The following is a 16,474-nucleotide window of genomic DNA, read 5'->3' as shown; positions in this document are numbered from 1 at the left end:
GGCTTGAGCCATCTGTAGATCGGCCGGAGGGGTGATTTGATTTGTGATGACCCCAACTTGTCGATGGCGCCAAATCACAGTGTACAGTAATATATTGGTCTCTGTCAAATAGACTTGCCCCGGCGCTGGCGCAAGTCCATACCATACTCTCAGGGCGTGCAGCCCTCCGTACGTCCATCCCTCAGGGCTGCATGCAACTGCTTTTGATTGGCAGGCAGGCAGCAAGAAGGCGCGGCTGGCAGATCAAGGGTTGGGGAAGGTACATACATGCATGTAACATCTTCGTGCTGTATACTGTGAGCATCAGGCGCAGACTTCACAATGCTTTTATCCATGAAACATACAGCGTCGCTGTGAGGGACGCTGCCAAACCGCCTTGCATATAGCAATGCCTGTGATGGCGGGTTATGGCCCTTGCGCAAACATGAAAGGAGGGTTTGAGGGGGCCGTGGCGTATTGTCATGCAAATTTTATGCTGATTGTTGTCCCGCGTGCAGCATGTGTTGTGTATTGCAGAGTGCGCTGCGCGCAGCAGCGCATGCTGCGTGCTGCAGATGGAGATGAGCACAGCGTGCTCTGCGGCCATTTTGGAAATGCACTGCGCCCCCCTGGCCAGGCATATGCATACATCTTGAAAAGTATTTGCCATCACGAAACATATTTCAAGATCTTCACCGTCCATCATAAGCGTACTGAATCGACTCAGCGAGATCCAGACTCAAGATGAGATTGCAAGGGCCGGCCCCGAGGGCGGCCGGCATAGGGCTTAGAACACACATGAAAGAGTGTCGGAGCTCTTTATGCCGGACCTCAAGGTCCCGGGCGAATGCCGCTGCAGTGGAGCAGGTGCGCGGTCCCGCGAGTCGTGCTGCATAGACCCACCATGCCGTGGAGATCCTTGTCAACCGTACTTCTCACTTGATCAGCAGTACATCTCACTTCGGCCCAATGCCCTTCGCAGTCGGCGCCCGCACCTGCAGCAGCTGAGCTGCCCGTTGCGCTACGCAACGCCACCGCGGTGCTCAAAGCGAATGATGCCACCGTATACGTGCTGGGCGTGTCGCACGTTTCGGCGGTCGCATGCGACCAGGTGAGGGCTCCTTGCGCGCTCCCACGGGGCCGCGCCCGCCTACCCGCCCGCGCCCAGGTGTCACCTGCCGCTTCTGCCGTCTCGCCCTCCACAACGGCGCCTCCCTGCATTCTCCTGGGCCTCACTCACCCCCTCAAACAACTTGCACAGATCAAAGAGCTGGTGGCAGCCGTGAAGCCCGAGGTGGTGGTTGTGGAGGTGTGCAAGGACCGCACCCCGCTCCTGGTGGACCCGGAGACCATGACTAAGGCCCCCGACACCTGGACGTGCACCCGCATCGACTTCGACGGCCTGCCGAGCGCCAAGAAGGACGGCGATAACGACGAGGAGAAAGACAAGGACGACAAGGACAAGGAGAAGACACCAGAGCAGAAGGCCGCGGCAGCTGCCGAGAAGGCGCTCGCGAGGGAGGTGTGGCCGACCGCCGAGGACCTCGCGCCGCTCCTGCGCACGCGCATCGGGCGCATCATCACGACCTCCGAGGTCGAGGGGGATGTCGCGACGCTCGAGGCGACGGGCCTCTTCTCGCGCGTCCGGCCGGCGTGCGACGCGGGGCGGCCGGGGGACGCGCCGCTGTTCTGCGCCGTCAAGGCGGAGGGCGAGGCGGGCGGGCTGGAGTTGGAATACGTCGCGCCGCTCGGCTGCACGCGGTTCGTGGTGCAGCCGCGCAGCCTGCCGGCGATCAAGAGCCTGGGGGTGCGGCTGGACAGCAGCCTCAAGGTGGGGTGGCATGCTTGGATTGGGGCGGGCAGAGGCAGTGGCGCGGTGGCCACGGTTGGGTTGCCGCATGATGACAGGCCCTGGAAGCCTGCTGGGCGGCAGGCATTGCATTCATGGGTGCGGTGCCCGCAGACCTGGCTTCAGGCCTTGCGTGGCAGGCTTGGCGTCTCGATGCGGCCCAGCAACACCTGAAACGTGCCTGCCGGGTCGCCGGCGCGCCCCGACAACTCTGCCATCATCATCCCCCCCCCCCATTGGCTGTGCGCCCGCGCCCCTCAGGCGTCTGGCGTGACCCAGGAGCAGCTGGACGAGGTGGCGGCAGAGGCGCTCGCCGCGGCCACCGCCGACCCGCCGCGCACCCCTCTGCTGGTGTACCTCGCAGCCCGCAAGCGGCTCATCGACTTGGTGCGCGGTTCGCAGCAGCAGCAGCAGGGCCAGCAGCAAGAGGGCGCAGAGGCGCTCCAGCAGCAGCAGCAGCAGCAGGATGGTGGCAGCGGCAGCAGCGGCGCCGATGACGTCATCGTCGACTTCACAGGAATCGACAGCGGCAAGGCGGAGGCTGTCGTCCGCGCGCGCCGCCTCGGCGACGGGGACGCGCCGTTTGTGTCTGGCCTTGAGTCCAGCGCAGAGGAGGGCGCGGACATCGAACGCTTCCGCCCCATGCGGCGCGGCGTGCAGCTGTCGCCGCGCATGAGCCTGCCGGCCGAGGCCGCGGCGCGGATGAACGCGATCAAGGCGGCCAGGCGGGCGGAGGCGGCGATGACGGCGCGCGGCGCGGCGGCAGGCGGCGTCAGGTGCGCGGTTGGCGAGGCGGCGGGGCTGAGCAGGCCAGGCCCCTCACCCGTAAGGGGGGGGGGCGGTCCGGGGGAGGGGTGTCCGCTGCGCAGGCTCAGCCCTGTGGCACATGCCCTCTGCCGCCCCTTCCAAGCAGCCACCGCTGTCGTCTTGCCCCCTGGCGGAACTCGAATTGCCGGCGCGCTCCTCTTGACTCCTTTGTTCTCTGCGCCCCGTCCCCGCCCACCCTTCCTTCCCACACACACACGCGGACCTGCTCCCTAGGCCCTACTACTTCCGCTGGTGGCGGCCCGAGGAGGTCGCCCCTGCTGACCTGACAACCCCCGAGCCGGACCCTTCAAAGGATCTGCTGGCCATGGTGCTCACGCGCGCCTACTCAGGCCTGCAGGCCAAGGCCGGCCGCGCCGCGGGCGTCGAGTCGGGCGCGGCGTGGCGGGCCGCGATGCGGGCGGCGACCGAGCACGGGGCGTCGCAGGTCATTTTGGGTGAGTTGCCAGCATGGGGTGGGGGCCGCGGACGCGGCTGCGGGCGGGGCTCGAGCTGCGGCCTCCTGCTGGGGCACAAGCTGCAGGGGCGGCCGTGTGAGAGGCCGTGGGCGGGCGAGTCATGCCTGCCTGGCTGTGTGGGTCTCGTGGCATCGCCATCTCAAGGTACCCTTGATGTGTTGCGACTGACTGCACAACGTGAATCGAAACGGCCGCCTTGGTAGGACCATCCCATCTCAATCAGTTCTCGTCTCATCACCGGCCACACCACCGTTTGCCCGCCCCCCAGGCGACCGCCCGGCCATGATCAGCCAGCGGCGCCTCGCCGACGCCATGTTCCCGGAGACCGCCGCCCGCCTCGGCGGTGCGCTTGCGCTGCTCGCCGCCGCCGCCGTCGCCGGCAACGTTGGGCCGCTGCCAGACCTGCTGGACGGCGCGCTGCCCGGCGCGGGCGCCGGCGCGGGCGCGGCGGCGTTGGCCGTCGGCCTCGCAGCGGCGGCGGCGGTGCTGTGGCCGGTGGTGGGGCCGCTGGTGGAGGTGTGGCAGTTTTCGAAGCTGGACGGGCCCGCAGTGGAGGACGCGGTGGCAGTGAAGGAGCCCATCCAGGTGCGAGCTAGCTGCAGGCCGGCGTGAATAGAGGCATCCGTGGCCGCCGCGCTGCGCGAGCCGCTGCCTGCGGCAAAGCCTCTGTCGGCGGCGCGTGTCGTTCGTGGTGCTGGGGCGCACCCAGCTGGCTATACCTCATCTGGCCCCGGCGCAGGTCCCTCTCAGCTCTGCCTTACTGTCGCTGTCTTACTCATCAACACCACTCCCAAAAAACCTGCCGTCCCATCCACCAGCGCTAGCACAACTCCGCTTGCCCCCGATAATCATCCCTGCCCCCCCCCCCAGGCCAACCTGGACAAGCCCCTGCTGTTCTGGGGGGAGGATGCCCTGCTGCGCTGGCCCGGTGTCTGGACGCCGCTCATCGCCGAGCGCGACGCCTACATGGCCCGCGTTGCCGCCGCCGCCGCGACCGGCGCGCCGACGGGCGCGCCGGCGTACGTCGCTGACGAGGCGAACGGGCAGCTGGTCTGGCGGTACGCGATGGCCCGGGACGCCCCCGAGGGCTCCGCGCCAAAGGGGCTGGGCGAGGGCGAGTACCTGCCGCCGGCGGGCGCCAAGAACGTGGTGGTCGTGGTCGGGACGGCGCACGTGCGAGGCATGTGCCGCGAGTGGGAGACGGCGCTGGCGCGGCCAGGGGATGTCGGGAAGCTTGCGCCTGCTGCGGAACAGCGGCCGGACAAGGAGTGACCTTCCAGCTATCACTGGTGTTTTGTGTTGTCACACGAAGTGCACGAGCTGCAACGTCATTGTAGAGACCTGCTGACTGTTTTGCAAGCGTTTAATCCTCAAACTCGTGTTACTGCAAGGGTGTATGCCCTCTGGGAAATTGGAGGCGCACGGGGATGTCGGAGCCTGCTTCAACAGGCTCCACATTCTGCCTGCCATCACCGACCCTGCTGCAGCAACACGTGACCGCTGTAAGGTTAGGGCAGTGCCGTCGAGTTGCTGCAGGCGCGGCCAGTGGTGCAAGGAGTGCGGGTGACAGCTATGCAAGAAAAGAACTGCAGCTGAGTGCAGGGTTGCCGGCGTCGGCCACGGCGCTACTTCGTATAGAGGGCTGCCTGCACAACAGGACAAGCAGAAATGGCATTCGAGCGTCACCGCTCTACGTGACTGGCAACAATGCATTGGGAAGTTGCACGGCACTCACAGCGCCTGTTTTTCCTTTGGGCCCTTCTGCAGTGCACGCTGGACTGGACGCCCTTGCACTCCCCGCTAAAGGGCTTTGCTGCGTGTGGAACTCAGGCCTCATTGCGGCTCCACCAGTCGCTCACTAGTGATGGCTGGCTCTACCTAGGGGTGCCCTTTGCATGTGTTGTAGTGCAATGCAAGCGGAGCAACGAAGGGACTTGACCAAACGCAGGAAACTGACTACAGCGCTGCATCGCCACATTGTTGTGCTCGCAAAGTGAGGGCTGAGCTGACTGTCAAGCCTTTTTGTTCAACTTTTCAGGTCTAATCGTCAATTGCATAGAAGGCGCAGTGCTCTAGGCCGCATCCCCCCTTGCCCCTCATCTGCCCGACCAGCAGCCACCCCGCCTGTTGCTTGGGGGCAATGATTGGATTGAATAACTGCATTCGTTCCATGCCATGGTAGGAGGAGGGCTCAGCCACGCCGGACAGCGCCACGCCGGGTTCATGACCGGTGATGGCAGAGTCATGTGGGGACACAGCAGGCACATGGCATATCTGGTGGTGACAAAGCGGTGCTGCTGCCTGATGCAGGCTCCCAGTTTGCTTTTGCCTGCTTGTGCCTGGTTGGTGCTCCTGGCTGTTCAAATCACTGTGTGCCATGCGACATGCATGTGGTGTCATACAAGATTTATCCCGGAACATGGCCTTGCTGCACTATGCTTGCGCTTGTCGCACAATTATATATGCAGGGGCACAGCAAGTGTTGCAGGGGAATGCTGTGATGCTGTGCACGCTGCGAGTGCTGTGTTGACTGGGAGCCATACTGCGCGTGCTTGAACTCCTGAGCTGAGTTTTGGCGCAAGTGATCACTTCTTAACAATCTTGTTGTTGGCTTTGTACGAAAGGGTGCCCGCCAGCAAGACACTCTGTGGCACAGATCACTTTCGCACCTCTTCCAGCTGCGGCGTAAAAAATAGAATGGAAGATGCAGCAAGCGCGGAAGGGGCAGTCGATGCACATGGTGCTCCTCTGGCGCCATATGAGCTTGCGCGGCTCCAACTGTGAGTCCACAGGCTTCGCGCGATGAGTCTGGCGGTATAAACAAACTCCGTCGTAGCATGAACGCCTTCAGCGCAGATGCTTCTCACCATCTCGTTGCCCCAAGCGCTTTGGCAAGCGCCGAAGCACTATGATAAGCCCACGGCAGGCCCACTGTGCAGTGACTCTTGCGCACTAGCAGTGACCGAAGCTGTGTATGTGGGCGCCGTTTGCCAAAAAATAAATTGCATCGCTCCTCAATTTGCCCTGACATGCCTACCTTTCCCCCCTTCCCTGCGCACTCTCATCACCCACGCAATGCTCCCAACCCTCCGAAGCATCGCCCGCAACCGGGCCCGCCTGATTGCTCTGGGAATTCCTCAGGCGGTGGAAGGGCTGGTAAAGATGATGCCTCAAAAGAACAAGTGAGGGTGGAATGGAAGATATGTATATGCTGGACCCGCGGTTGAGGGGCGAGGGTGGGCTGGACCCGCGGTTGAGGGGCGAGGGTGGGATGGGTGCCGCTCTCCACAAAAGCTCCGCTCTCATTGCAGCAGTGATTCAGCATCATCCCGGCCCGTGCAGACATTTGGACTGCAAGGCAAGCGCTGCAGCCGACGTCATCGCAGGTTCCATTTCAAGTGTGGACAGCTGCCGCCACGGGGGCAACGGCGTCCCACGCTCCCACTAATGAACGGCCAACCGCAGGCCGGCGATGCCGCGCCCCAAAAGGGCTCCAGGGGAGCCAACGCGCAAGTCGGCGCGCCTTGAGGTGGGCCTCTTTTGGGGTACGCTGCGGTCCTCCGCTTGGGGCTACAGGATTGTCTGTGCGATGCCACTGCCAGCCCCAGGTGCGCTGCTGCGCTCAAACGTGGCTCTGCATCGCGTTTGGCTGCGCTCCTCCATCCCTCCGCTGCAGGGGCACGAGGCAGAGGCGCACAGTGGCCTGCCAGCTGGCGTTGAGGAGGGCAGTGATTTGGCAGAGTTCATCACCACGGGGCATTGCCCAAGGTGCGTGAAGGGGGGGAGGTGCATGGTTGCCCAGTGTGCAACCACAGGGTGAGGTCGCTGGCAAATGAAGCAAGCAATTCTGGGTACTATATGCGGCTGCGGCTGCCGTCAGTATGCTGGGAGGCTGCTCTGGGCTGGCAGCATGCACGATGCTGCGGTGCGGCTGGCGTGCTGCTGGCCGTTGCTGGCCTTGGGTTGCCTCCAGGCCTCCCATCTCAGCCCATTTTTCCAGAGTTGAAACTCTCTGGCCTGAATGGCTTCAGAAGCGGGCGATCACGGGCCATAATCATATCCCTTTGCATTTTTGGTTTGACACTGGAACTCCCTGAATGATCGCGGGGCTGTCCCCCTGGTCGCACCACAGGGTCGGCGGTGCTGTGCCTAGCGCGCCTGCAGCGCACGTGCTTCGACGCATCTGCCCTGCAACCATATATTGTCTGGCCACACAGGTGTGGCAGGGCGCAGCTGAGCCTGGAGGCGCGCCAGCTGCACCTGGCGCGTTGCAAGGGGCCGCCAGAGCCGCCGACAGAAGAGGAGATTGCGGCCACCGTGAGTTGTTTGATGTTGGGGTAGCGCTTTGCTTGTGTGTTTGAGTGTGCGAGTGCGTGGCAGGAGGGCTTTGTTGTGGTGATGTCCAGGCCTGATGGCGTTTTGCCCCAGCCGCGGCGGCCTGTGTCAAAAAGCACCAAGCCGGGCCGCTGCTGGGGCTCAGACACTGACCAAGCGAAGAGGAGCAGCGTGAGCAACCGCCTGCACCCCTGCGCTTCCTGCACTGCCCTCCCCCTCCGCCCATGAGCTGGTGCACATGCCATACGCCCATCTCATCATGTTAGGCGCCACAGAGGGAACCACCGCTTTCCCGCCATGCGCCCCCTCCCTGCGACTTTCAACCCCGGCTGCTCCAGGCGGAGGCGATGCGTGACGTCCAGAAGGCGCGGCTGCGCGAGCTGGAGATGGGGGGCCTGGTGGAGTGGAGCGTGGAGGGCCAGGGTGGGTCCAGGGCTCCGCAGCACCACTGGCTTTGTGAAGGACACGTGCTTGTTTGCATATTTGATGCTTGGTTTTTCAGTGCACTTTCAAAGGCGTGGGCTCAAGTACGTGAGGGGGACGGCATGCGGGCGAGGCAGCCCTCAGGATGCAGGTGCGATGGTCAAGGAGAGGTGTGGCGGTAGGTGGTCAATTGTGCTGCCACCTGGATCCACCTGGCCGTCTTATGGTAAAGCAACGACCTGATCGCAGGAGGCGAGGGCGCCCAGAAAGCCACGTTCATTGTCATCGGATCCAAGGGTGACCACTATGCCGTGAGTCGAGGGTCAGCCGGCTGGGGCCCCTGCCCGCTGCGCAAGCTGGGGCGCAGGACGGGTTGTATGATTGTATGCATCGGGAGAGGTGTCACCTGCAGGTCCGTTCCCCAACTTGCAGGGGCAGTGCCCTTTGCAGGCAGTACGCTCAGATACGCCGCGCGGTGCATCTCCCCAAATTGAGCGCCCCACACCAATTTTATTATACCCACCGGCCCGCACCCTCGGCGCAGGTGCGGTTTACGACACGGCCGGAACAGGGCAGGCGGCCGCGCACGTGCGAGTGCATGGACTGCAGGTGGGCGGCGAGGGCAGGACCCAGCAACATGATGGTTTGATGCGAGGTATTGGCAGCGCTCGTGCGTCAGTTGCGACCGCACTCAACCAACCCGCCCAGGTTTTTGCTGTGGCTGGGCAAAGGACCACTTATTTGCCCCGATGCGCAGCTGGCAGGTGCTGCACGCCCTTCCTTGCCTCCTTTGCTGGCATCACACAATCACACTTCAATCTGGGTCGTGTCTGCCGGCCTTCCGCTGCAGGATCCGCAAGCACGACTGCAAGCACATACGCCTCATCCTGCAGCAGCTAGGGCTCGACGAGCCCTACCAAGACTGGCCGCAGGTGGGCTGGGCCGAGTTGGGCCAGACATTGAGCTCACAGGTCCTCCCAACTCTTGTGGGTGCTCGGTGGTTCCTCCTTTCCAGGGCCCTCCGCCGCTGAGTGCGGCGGAGGGCGCCACTACATCGACCCTCACGCTGTGTGCACATGAACATGCCCAAGCGCCAGCTGCCCATGCATCTGGCCCCTAGTTCAAGCAATGCACACACTTTACAACCTCCCCCCACTCAACCAGGCCCTGGAGCGCAAGGTGTCAGACCTGCAGGCGGCGGACGAGTCTGATGCAGAGCGCGTCAAGGGCCAGGAAGAGCGCGCGCGGGAACGCAGGCAGAAAGCTGAGCTTGCGGCGCAGCAGGCGGTGGCGGATGAGGCGTCAGCGGAGGGGGAGGGGCAGGGGGAGGAGGAGCGGCCAGGTGGGAAGCGCGCGGCGGCGACATGCGGCAAGAAGAAGCGAGCAAATAAACGGGGTCGGCGGTGACACAGAGGATAGGACTTACTGTTGTTGGCGGGCTGCGTGTTGTTATGTTATTGCTGTTGCTAGACCTGGCCATAACTTCCAACGGCCGTACAGTTGATGAAGCAGGTGGCGTACTATGGCAGTGGGCTTGATACTGTCCGCTGTGCAGCGGTTGCTGCTGTGCCACCAATGTAAATATGTATGTGCTGTGCTCAGATACTTGTTTTTGTATCAGCAACGAAGGAGATTACAATCGTGCTATTCAACAATGTGCGCCCTGTAATTTTCGAACTGTGCAAAGTGTCTATGCAACTTAGAGTCCACAGACAATACCAATAATCGTGGGCAGGTGTATGCAGAGGCGCCGAATCAGGCGAGTGTCCCCGAATGCATCATATAAATTGTACAAATATATGTACAGCCATAGGTGCATGAAAACTGGATAACAAGAAGCCGCATGCTGGGTTCACCAAGGGCTGAAGCCAGGAGCCCCAAGTTGACGAAAGCGCCCAGGCTGATCAGTCCACCCATTCAGGGGCTGACGGTGCGCGTGGTGCTGCAATGACACGACGATCAGGAATCCACCCTAGCACAGATGGGTCTTGAAAATTCACAAAGTCGGAGGCGTTGCAGGGCACTGGCAACCAATTGCAATGGTGATTCGAAAATAGGTGGGTCTGCGTGTGTTGTGCAATCAGGACGTTGAGGACGATGGGGAACGCCTTGCTAGCCGGCTATGATTGCCGCCGTCCGGCCCCAAACTTTGACCCTTTGATCTTCCCTAGCAGCTGTCAGACAACCAGGCTGCTTTACCACCTCGCCCCCTGCACAAGCTCAAATCTGCGCGCCGCCGTGGCCGTTGTTGGCCCCGCGGTTTGCCATCTCCAGCAGAGGGTCGGCCGCGCGGCCGCGTGCGGCGTCCTGCTCTGCGACAGCCTGGCTGGCCTTGGTGGCTGCGGCCATCTCCTGCAGCTCTTTGTGGTGTGCGTCCATGTCGGGGTTGTAGTGCTTGGACCAGCCCAGGACGTACCTTTGTGTTGAGGTGTTGGCGCGAGTGTGTGCGCGCACGCGCGTGTGGTTGCGGGAGGTGTGCAATGAACGAACGTGCGTGACAATGTTCATGCGTTGCATTCAGAGGGTCGGTCTGCGCACAATCATGCTGCCACGTGGCAAGGTTCAGGTAGGGGGAATGAAGGAGCATGCGTACACCAACCCTTATGCAATATAGGCAGGCCTCCTGATACAGCATATGAGCCTCGTGGTTGCCGCCCTCCTGGTTCCTTGTCCTGGTAATGGTTTGCCGCTGCAGCGCTGCCCCCGCACCTCTCAAAGAGCGACAGGTGCTTGGGGTTCACGGCCTCCCCGTGGTAGTGCTCGAATTCTTCAGCCAGCATGTACTTGTGCTGATGACGGGGGCGGGCAGAGTATCGAATGGAGGCGGAGAGCGGGGCGAATGCGTCCAAGGTTAGCGATTTGGACAACAGACTGAAAAAGCGCCAGAGCCCCACGCCTGATGTGACAATCCCATAGGCTAAAAGTGTGACAGCGCACAATTGCTCAGTCGGCGCAGCAACTGATGGGGGCATATTACAAAGTGTCTCAACATTTTCAAATCAGCATGTTGATGTGCTGTGTCTTGGTATCCGGCCGTCAGCCCCCCCCACCAGCCGGTCCAGCTCATCCAGGCTAAGGCCTGTGGTGTCTGGCAGGAACAGCAGCGTCAGGATGCAGCCTGCCACCCCAAAACCAGCGGACATGAAGAATGTCGTCTGGGTGCTGTGTCAGCGAGGGAGGGTTTTAAAGATGGGGAGGGGTTGCGGACTCGGGTTGCGGACCCAGCAGATTGATGGCTGCAGGGGGCATGGCTGCAACGCGGCTGCATGAAGGAGAAAAACAGGATTGCTTCAGGCGTCGCAGCGCGGCCGTCCCCCGTCACCCGGGCAGCAAATCAGCGCTGGATCAAATCAGCCATTTGACGCCAGGCATGCAGCCGGGACCCGCGGCGCTGACCTGCCTCACCTGACGAGGCCGAAGACGATGTCTGCTATGATCGCGCCCACTTTGCCGGCGGCCGCGCTGGTGCCCTGGAACGTGGCGCGTACGTCTGTGGGGAACACCTCGGCCGCCACCAGCCAGGTCGTGCTGCGGGGGTAATGAGGGCGAGGGTCGGGGGGGGGGGCGCAGGAAGAAGTATGTTTCAGGGAACGGGCTGGAGGCTGGGTGGGCAGCAGCGATGCTGAGTGCAGGTTGTCAAGGTGGGGTGTGCAGGTGTGCAGGTGTGCAGGTGTGCAGGGGTACAGGGCTGCGCGATCGAATCCAGTCAAGCTGCGACTGGCGGGCACAGGACCCCGCGCGCTGTGCACTTGAGTGCTGCCCCGAAACAAGAGCGGCTGCATGCATTCAAAGCCGCCAGTGTATACGTGTCGGACTGCCACTGCACGCCTGCCCATAACTGGTGATTTTCAGTGAGAGCAAGGGCGGCGTGTGCCCACCAGTTGGGCCCGAACTGGTTGAAGAAGCTGGAGAGGAAGTAGAGGGCCTGGAACGCCTTGAAGCCCGTGGCGCTGGCAGTTAGCGGGCCGTAGGCTACGCCGCAGGCCATGAAGAGCACAAACATCATGAAGAAGCCAATCGTCTGGTTTGGAGCAGGTCGGCAGGGTGCGTTTGGGGGGCGGCTTTTGGTGCAGCTGCATGGGGCGGAAAGAGGGCTGGCAGGGCAAGACACAGCAACGCACCAAGGCAGGAGGATGAAGACCTGCCCCACCAGCTCTTGCTATGCAGTGGAATGCCAGCCAGGATTCCCTACAAGCGGTCCACGGCACCCAGGAGCCCTGGCAGCACAACACAAGGCATTCCAGTGAGGAATGGCGGCGGCCCGCCACGCGCGGCCAGGCCGCACCTGCATGCGGCACCGGCCGTACCAGGGCTTGTCCACCAGCGCGGCGGCGGCCCAGTAGCCCAGCAGCGAGATGGCGCTGTTGAGGACCGTCCACTGCATCCGCTCAAATTGCGTGGCGTTGGGGTACAGCGCCGCTGGAGGGAGGGGTCGAGGAGAGGGAGCCGTGTTGTTTGGTGGGCGCGCAGGCTCCGCATGGCCGGTCTGCGATTTTGCGGTTGAGAGCAGCAAAATATGTGGGTACGCCTTCTCGTGCAGGTACAACCGCGGTGTTGGCGGCGTCTGGCTCATGTTTTGACCCTCGTTTGAGTCAAACCTAGAAGAAGCCTGATGGCCTCACCGATGAACTTGGACTGGAACAGCTTGTTCCCGTAAAAGGCACCTGCAGCGATTGTCAAAGAGCAAAACGAGCATACGACGGCGGTCAGGCTACGTGCCAGCGCAATGGCAGCTTCGGCGCATGTGTTTCATTCTTCTTAGGGCCTGTGCAGCCAAACGGGCATGTCCTCTTCGGCGGCAATCGGCCCTGCTAATTGCCAGCAGCAGGTGCAGGTAGCGCCTCACGATTTTGCAGCGGCATTGGGACTGCGCAGGCGCACCATCGTTCATGACCCAGCCGAGGCATGTGACCATGAGCCGGGGGCCAAAGCGGTACAGGGTGGTCTTGTACATGTAGAGTTTCTGGGGGGAGAGACGAGACACAGCATGGGAAGCAGGACGCGCGTGGATGAGTGTTCACCCCTGCCAGCTGCCTTGGGCAGGCGTGCGGGCACATCACGAGTTGATCTGCAAAAACCCGGAAGAATCACCGGGGCGGGCAGGTGAGGCCACGCGTCAAGAGGGTGTTTTGCAGCTGGTGGCGGTGGCGCGCTGGTGCGTGACACCTGGGCCGCCCCACCTGCTTGTGTTCGATCTGGGCGGTGATGTCCTCGGCATCTTTGCGCTCCGCCTTCCACACCTTCGACTCCTCCAGTTTGGTGTAGCGCCAGACAGTCATAAATACGCTCACTGCAGCAGCTGCTGCAAACTAGGGCAGGGCGAAGAGCGGTTGCGTGGCGTGTTTAGAGGGAAGGCGAGGGGCTGCCAACATAGGGCTGGGCCAGGCACAGTAGTGCACAGCACATTCTGAGGGCAGCCTGTCGTAGAAAGCAGTAGCGGGTTCCCCTGACTGCTGAGCGCGACGCGGCGGCTGTGTAAGGGGTCGTCAGAAAGAGGCCAAGATCAGCCCACTCACTACAAAGGGTTGGGCTCAAGGGCATCTGGCGCGGCAAGCCTCGCATGTGCTGTGCGAGTGGCCCACAGTGTTGAGGCCACTGGAGGTACCAAATCACGTTGTGGCGTTGGTCCACCCCACCTGTATAATGATGATGTCACGCGACGCCCTGCCCTCCAGCACGTGGCCGGTCTGGCCCAGCATGGCCATGCAGATCAGGATGACGCAGCCATTGACCAGGTTCCCCATGCCCTGGGTGGGTTCAACGGGGGAAGGGCGCTTGGTTGGATGTGTCGATCTGGGGGGGCCGCTTGTTCGAAGGAATTGGGAGTTTGTGAAGAAGTGCGCTAGCAGGCAACAGAGACACACGGGCAGGTGTGAGTGTGGGGGGAGGAGGAGCAGTGGCGATACATGTATTGCTGGCTGTACCCCTCTTGGCAAGAGGTTCCCGCGGACTCAAGGCTTCATGGCCCAAAAGGCTGCAGCCAGCAGGCTGTTGGCAGCCACTGAAGTCAATGACACCTCCCCCCACGCGCCAGAAAAAAAGGGTAAGTGGGTCACAGCTGAGCCCTCACCTGCTGTGAGAAGGTGAGCACCACCTGCTGCCCCCGCTTGTTGCGCAGCTCGGGGTCGCTCTGAGACCGCTCGGCCGCCGAGCTTGCCGCCATTGGGTACTGCACAGGTAGGGTGGACGATAATGCAGGGCGTGCCATGGCCAACATTGGCGGCTCGCCAGCCGAGAAAGCAGCCCCGGCAGGGCTGGCTGGAATTGTGGGTTGACTGACCGGCAAGCTCGAGAGTACAACCCCCAAGGAACCTCGCACACCTCTCCGCCGACACCAAAGCCATAGAAGGTTTGGGCGAAGATGAAGAACTGCAGGTAGGTGAGGGGGTCTCGCACCAACGCTGAGAACACGAGCATGACAGAGCCAGTCAGCATGATGGTGGCCACGATCCGACTGGGGGGCAGGTAATGCATGGTAGGCAGGTGGGCGCGGGTAACATGGGATTCAGCCGTCGATGGTCGAGACAGCGTCTAAGTCCGAGCATCCTTGGCACGCAGCGTCTGATCCCCCACAGGATCAACACCCCCTGCGATCACCAAACATTTGTGCTTGCCCCCTGGTGCCCCTGCCCCCTAGACGCGCCATCATGGCCCCAAACTGCCCCTGCCGGCTACCGCCCACCTGCCCCAGCAACGGCCAATGATGTCACCCAAGGCTCCAAACACCAGCATTCCCAGGATGATCCCCGCGATCTGGACAAAGTTCATCACGTGGGTCTGCGGAGGGGCGGGAGCGATCGGTATGCAAGTGATGTGGCTGACGTGGGGTGTCAGGGCAAGGGGCTGCCCCCACTGCGCTTGGTCGGTGCTGCAAATGCAGGACCAACAACCGTGCTGAGGGAGTTGTGGATGCCCTGGCTTTTTATGGCTTCACTGTTCAACCAATTCTTCCCGTCCTCATATGTTGGCGCAGGGGCGGGGCTCTCTGCTGTCCCCTTGGCAAACGCTCTCAGGACGCGCACACCTCCTCAGGGCGGCAGTCCACGTGTGTTTCAAAGCAGGTGGGGAATGCGGCAGACTGTAAGGGCTTGATCAGGCCGATAGAGAAGATGATGTAGGCTGGGGTTGCGGCAGTGGGTGATAGGGTGGGGTTATTTTGGAGGGGGGTGAGTGGGCTGGGTGTGGACGAAGCCGTTGAACACGATCATGCAGGAGCGAGGGGGGTGAGGTGGGGTTGAAGGAGGGCACTGCTGTCTGAGTGGCGTATGAGTGAGGCGGGGCCTGAACGATGGGGGCTGATGCCGTCAATGGAGATGGTCATGGCGGCTGGGTCAGGTGGACGGGCCAGGTGTGACCATGGTGTGCAGCTCAGCAAAACGAACAGTTGTCGAGGCTCGCACGATGACATCAGCATATGTGAAGGTCGCCTTTCAAACGGCACACCGAGGAGTGCTGCTAATGCACTTAAACGCATCATGGCCCCCGCAGAGGTAGTCCCTGCCCGCCCAAGCAAGAGGCCATTTGGTGGCAGGTGCAACCACCTGCAAGCTGCAACCAATATCCTGCTTACCTTCGCTGAACATGCCTAGCCCTGGAACCGCCCAAGCCGCCCACCACTTGAAGGCTGAAAGAACCCCGGCCTGCTTCTTGGGTCTGCGAGGCCAGGCAAGCGACAAGCGGGAGGGCGAAAGAGGGACGACAATTGCGTTCTGTGGTGGGCGGTTTGGCGAATACTGAGGACTTAGCCTGGTGGTGGTGCCTGCACACTTATCCTGCACCAGCACCTTGGGATGACAGCCAAGCCGTCAAGGTGAGGCGGGTATAAACAGGGATACGCTGCTTGTTCGGCGCCCAAAATGCTTTGGGCACCAAGCTGGTTGCAACGGTTGATGTGTACGATGCCTGGTGTGGTGGCAGCCTGCCCTAGTTGCAGTCGATTGCTTGTTTGAGCTTGCACGGTCAGGAATACATCAATTTTCACAAAAGCAGACGTGTTTTTTGCTCAGGATTGCCGATGTGGGGGTGATGTTGCTATGAGCTTGAGGCACACCCGGTGTGCACTGGGCCAGGCACCCACGTTGGGGCATGCGTGTAGTTCTGCATTGTGGTTATCGAAGTCAGGCGCTCTAGCTTTTTCGCATCTTGTATGTCGACCAGAGAAGAGCTGGAAGCCTCCACATCCTTGTTGCCGCCCATGTTCGATCCCGCGATCCGCATGAATGTGCGCCTGAACCGAGCCAAGGGTGGCACACTGATTTCTTTATTGCTTGTACAATACAAAGAGAAGAGTTGTGGGGCAGTGCCGGGTTTCTTGAGATCAGGGGGGAACAAAACTGTGAAGATGCCAACGAAGGAATCTCATGCTGGTGCGGAAACATTGTGCAAACGCGTGATGCATGCATAATCTGGCGGCATGAGGAGGGCGACCTCACCCGTGCACAATGTAGCAGCATTGGCCACTCCCGCACTGTACGGTACATGCCGTTGGGAGACGCTGCTGCTGCCGTGCATCGTATGGGCCTGGCCTGCACACTTGCACCCCGACGTGCGTGCGTGTGTGTGTGTGTACACGCCTGAGAACGTGCGTGTGCGTGCGTATGTGTGT

At 61.8% G+C, this 16,474-nt stretch overlaps 3 protein-coding genes across 3 annotated transcripts; 2 read left to right on the top strand and 1 right to left on the bottom strand.

The window, feature by feature from the left end:
* Positions 1–800: 800 nt before the first annotated feature.
* MNEG_0391 (hypothetical protein) lies at positions 801–4,383 on the top strand (the record flags this gene model as incomplete). Its single annotated transcript, XM_014051119.1, has 7 exons — positions 801–846; positions 981–1,090; positions 1,241–1,810; positions 2,090–2,604; positions 2,870–3,090; positions 3,380–3,696; positions 3,982–4,383. 7 exons carry the CDS (start codon positions 801–803, stop codon positions 4,381–4,383), a joined length of 2,181 nt encoding a protein of 726 aa, XP_013906573.1.
* Positions 4,384–6,583: 2,200 nt separating this feature from the next.
* On the top strand, positions 6,584–9,276 carry MNEG_0390 (hypothetical protein; the record flags this gene model as incomplete). The annotated part of the gene is made up of 8 exons (XM_014051118.1): positions 6,584–6,640; positions 6,788–6,879; positions 7,329–7,428; positions 7,785–7,869; positions 8,119–8,180; positions 8,414–8,478; positions 8,720–8,801; positions 9,034–9,276. The coding sequence occupies 8 exons, from the start codon at positions 6,584–6,586 to the stop codon at positions 9,274–9,276; spliced, it is 786 nt and encodes a 261-aa protein (XP_013906572.1).
* Positions 9,277–10,089: 813 nt separating this feature from the next.
* Positions 10,090–15,452, bottom strand: MNEG_0389 (Inorganic phosphate transporter 1-9; the record flags this gene model as incomplete). Its single annotated transcript, XM_014051117.1, has 15 exons — positions 10,090–10,285; positions 10,579–10,658; positions 10,920–11,031; positions 11,275–11,397; positions 11,748–11,890; positions 12,155–12,288; positions 12,492–12,533; positions 12,751–12,832; positions 13,050–13,118; positions 13,506–13,616; positions 13,940–14,038; positions 14,191–14,323; positions 14,552–14,646; positions 14,894–14,988; positions 15,440–15,452. 15 exons carry the CDS (start codon positions 15,450–15,452, stop codon positions 10,090–10,092), a joined length of 1,527 nt encoding a protein of 508 aa, XP_013906571.1.
* Positions 15,453–16,474: the final 1,022 nt, after the last annotated feature.

Source organism: Monoraphidium neglectum (genome assembly GCF_000611645.1).
Source record: "Monoraphidium neglectum strain SAG 48.87 unplaced genomic scaffold scaffold00031, whole genome shotgun sequence".
Classification (NCBI taxonomy): Eukaryota; Viridiplantae; Chlorophyta; class Chlorophyceae; order Sphaeropleales; family Selenastraceae; genus Monoraphidium; species Monoraphidium neglectum.
Note: the sequence above shows the minus strand (reverse complement) of the source record. Positions and strands in the feature narration are given on the sequence as shown.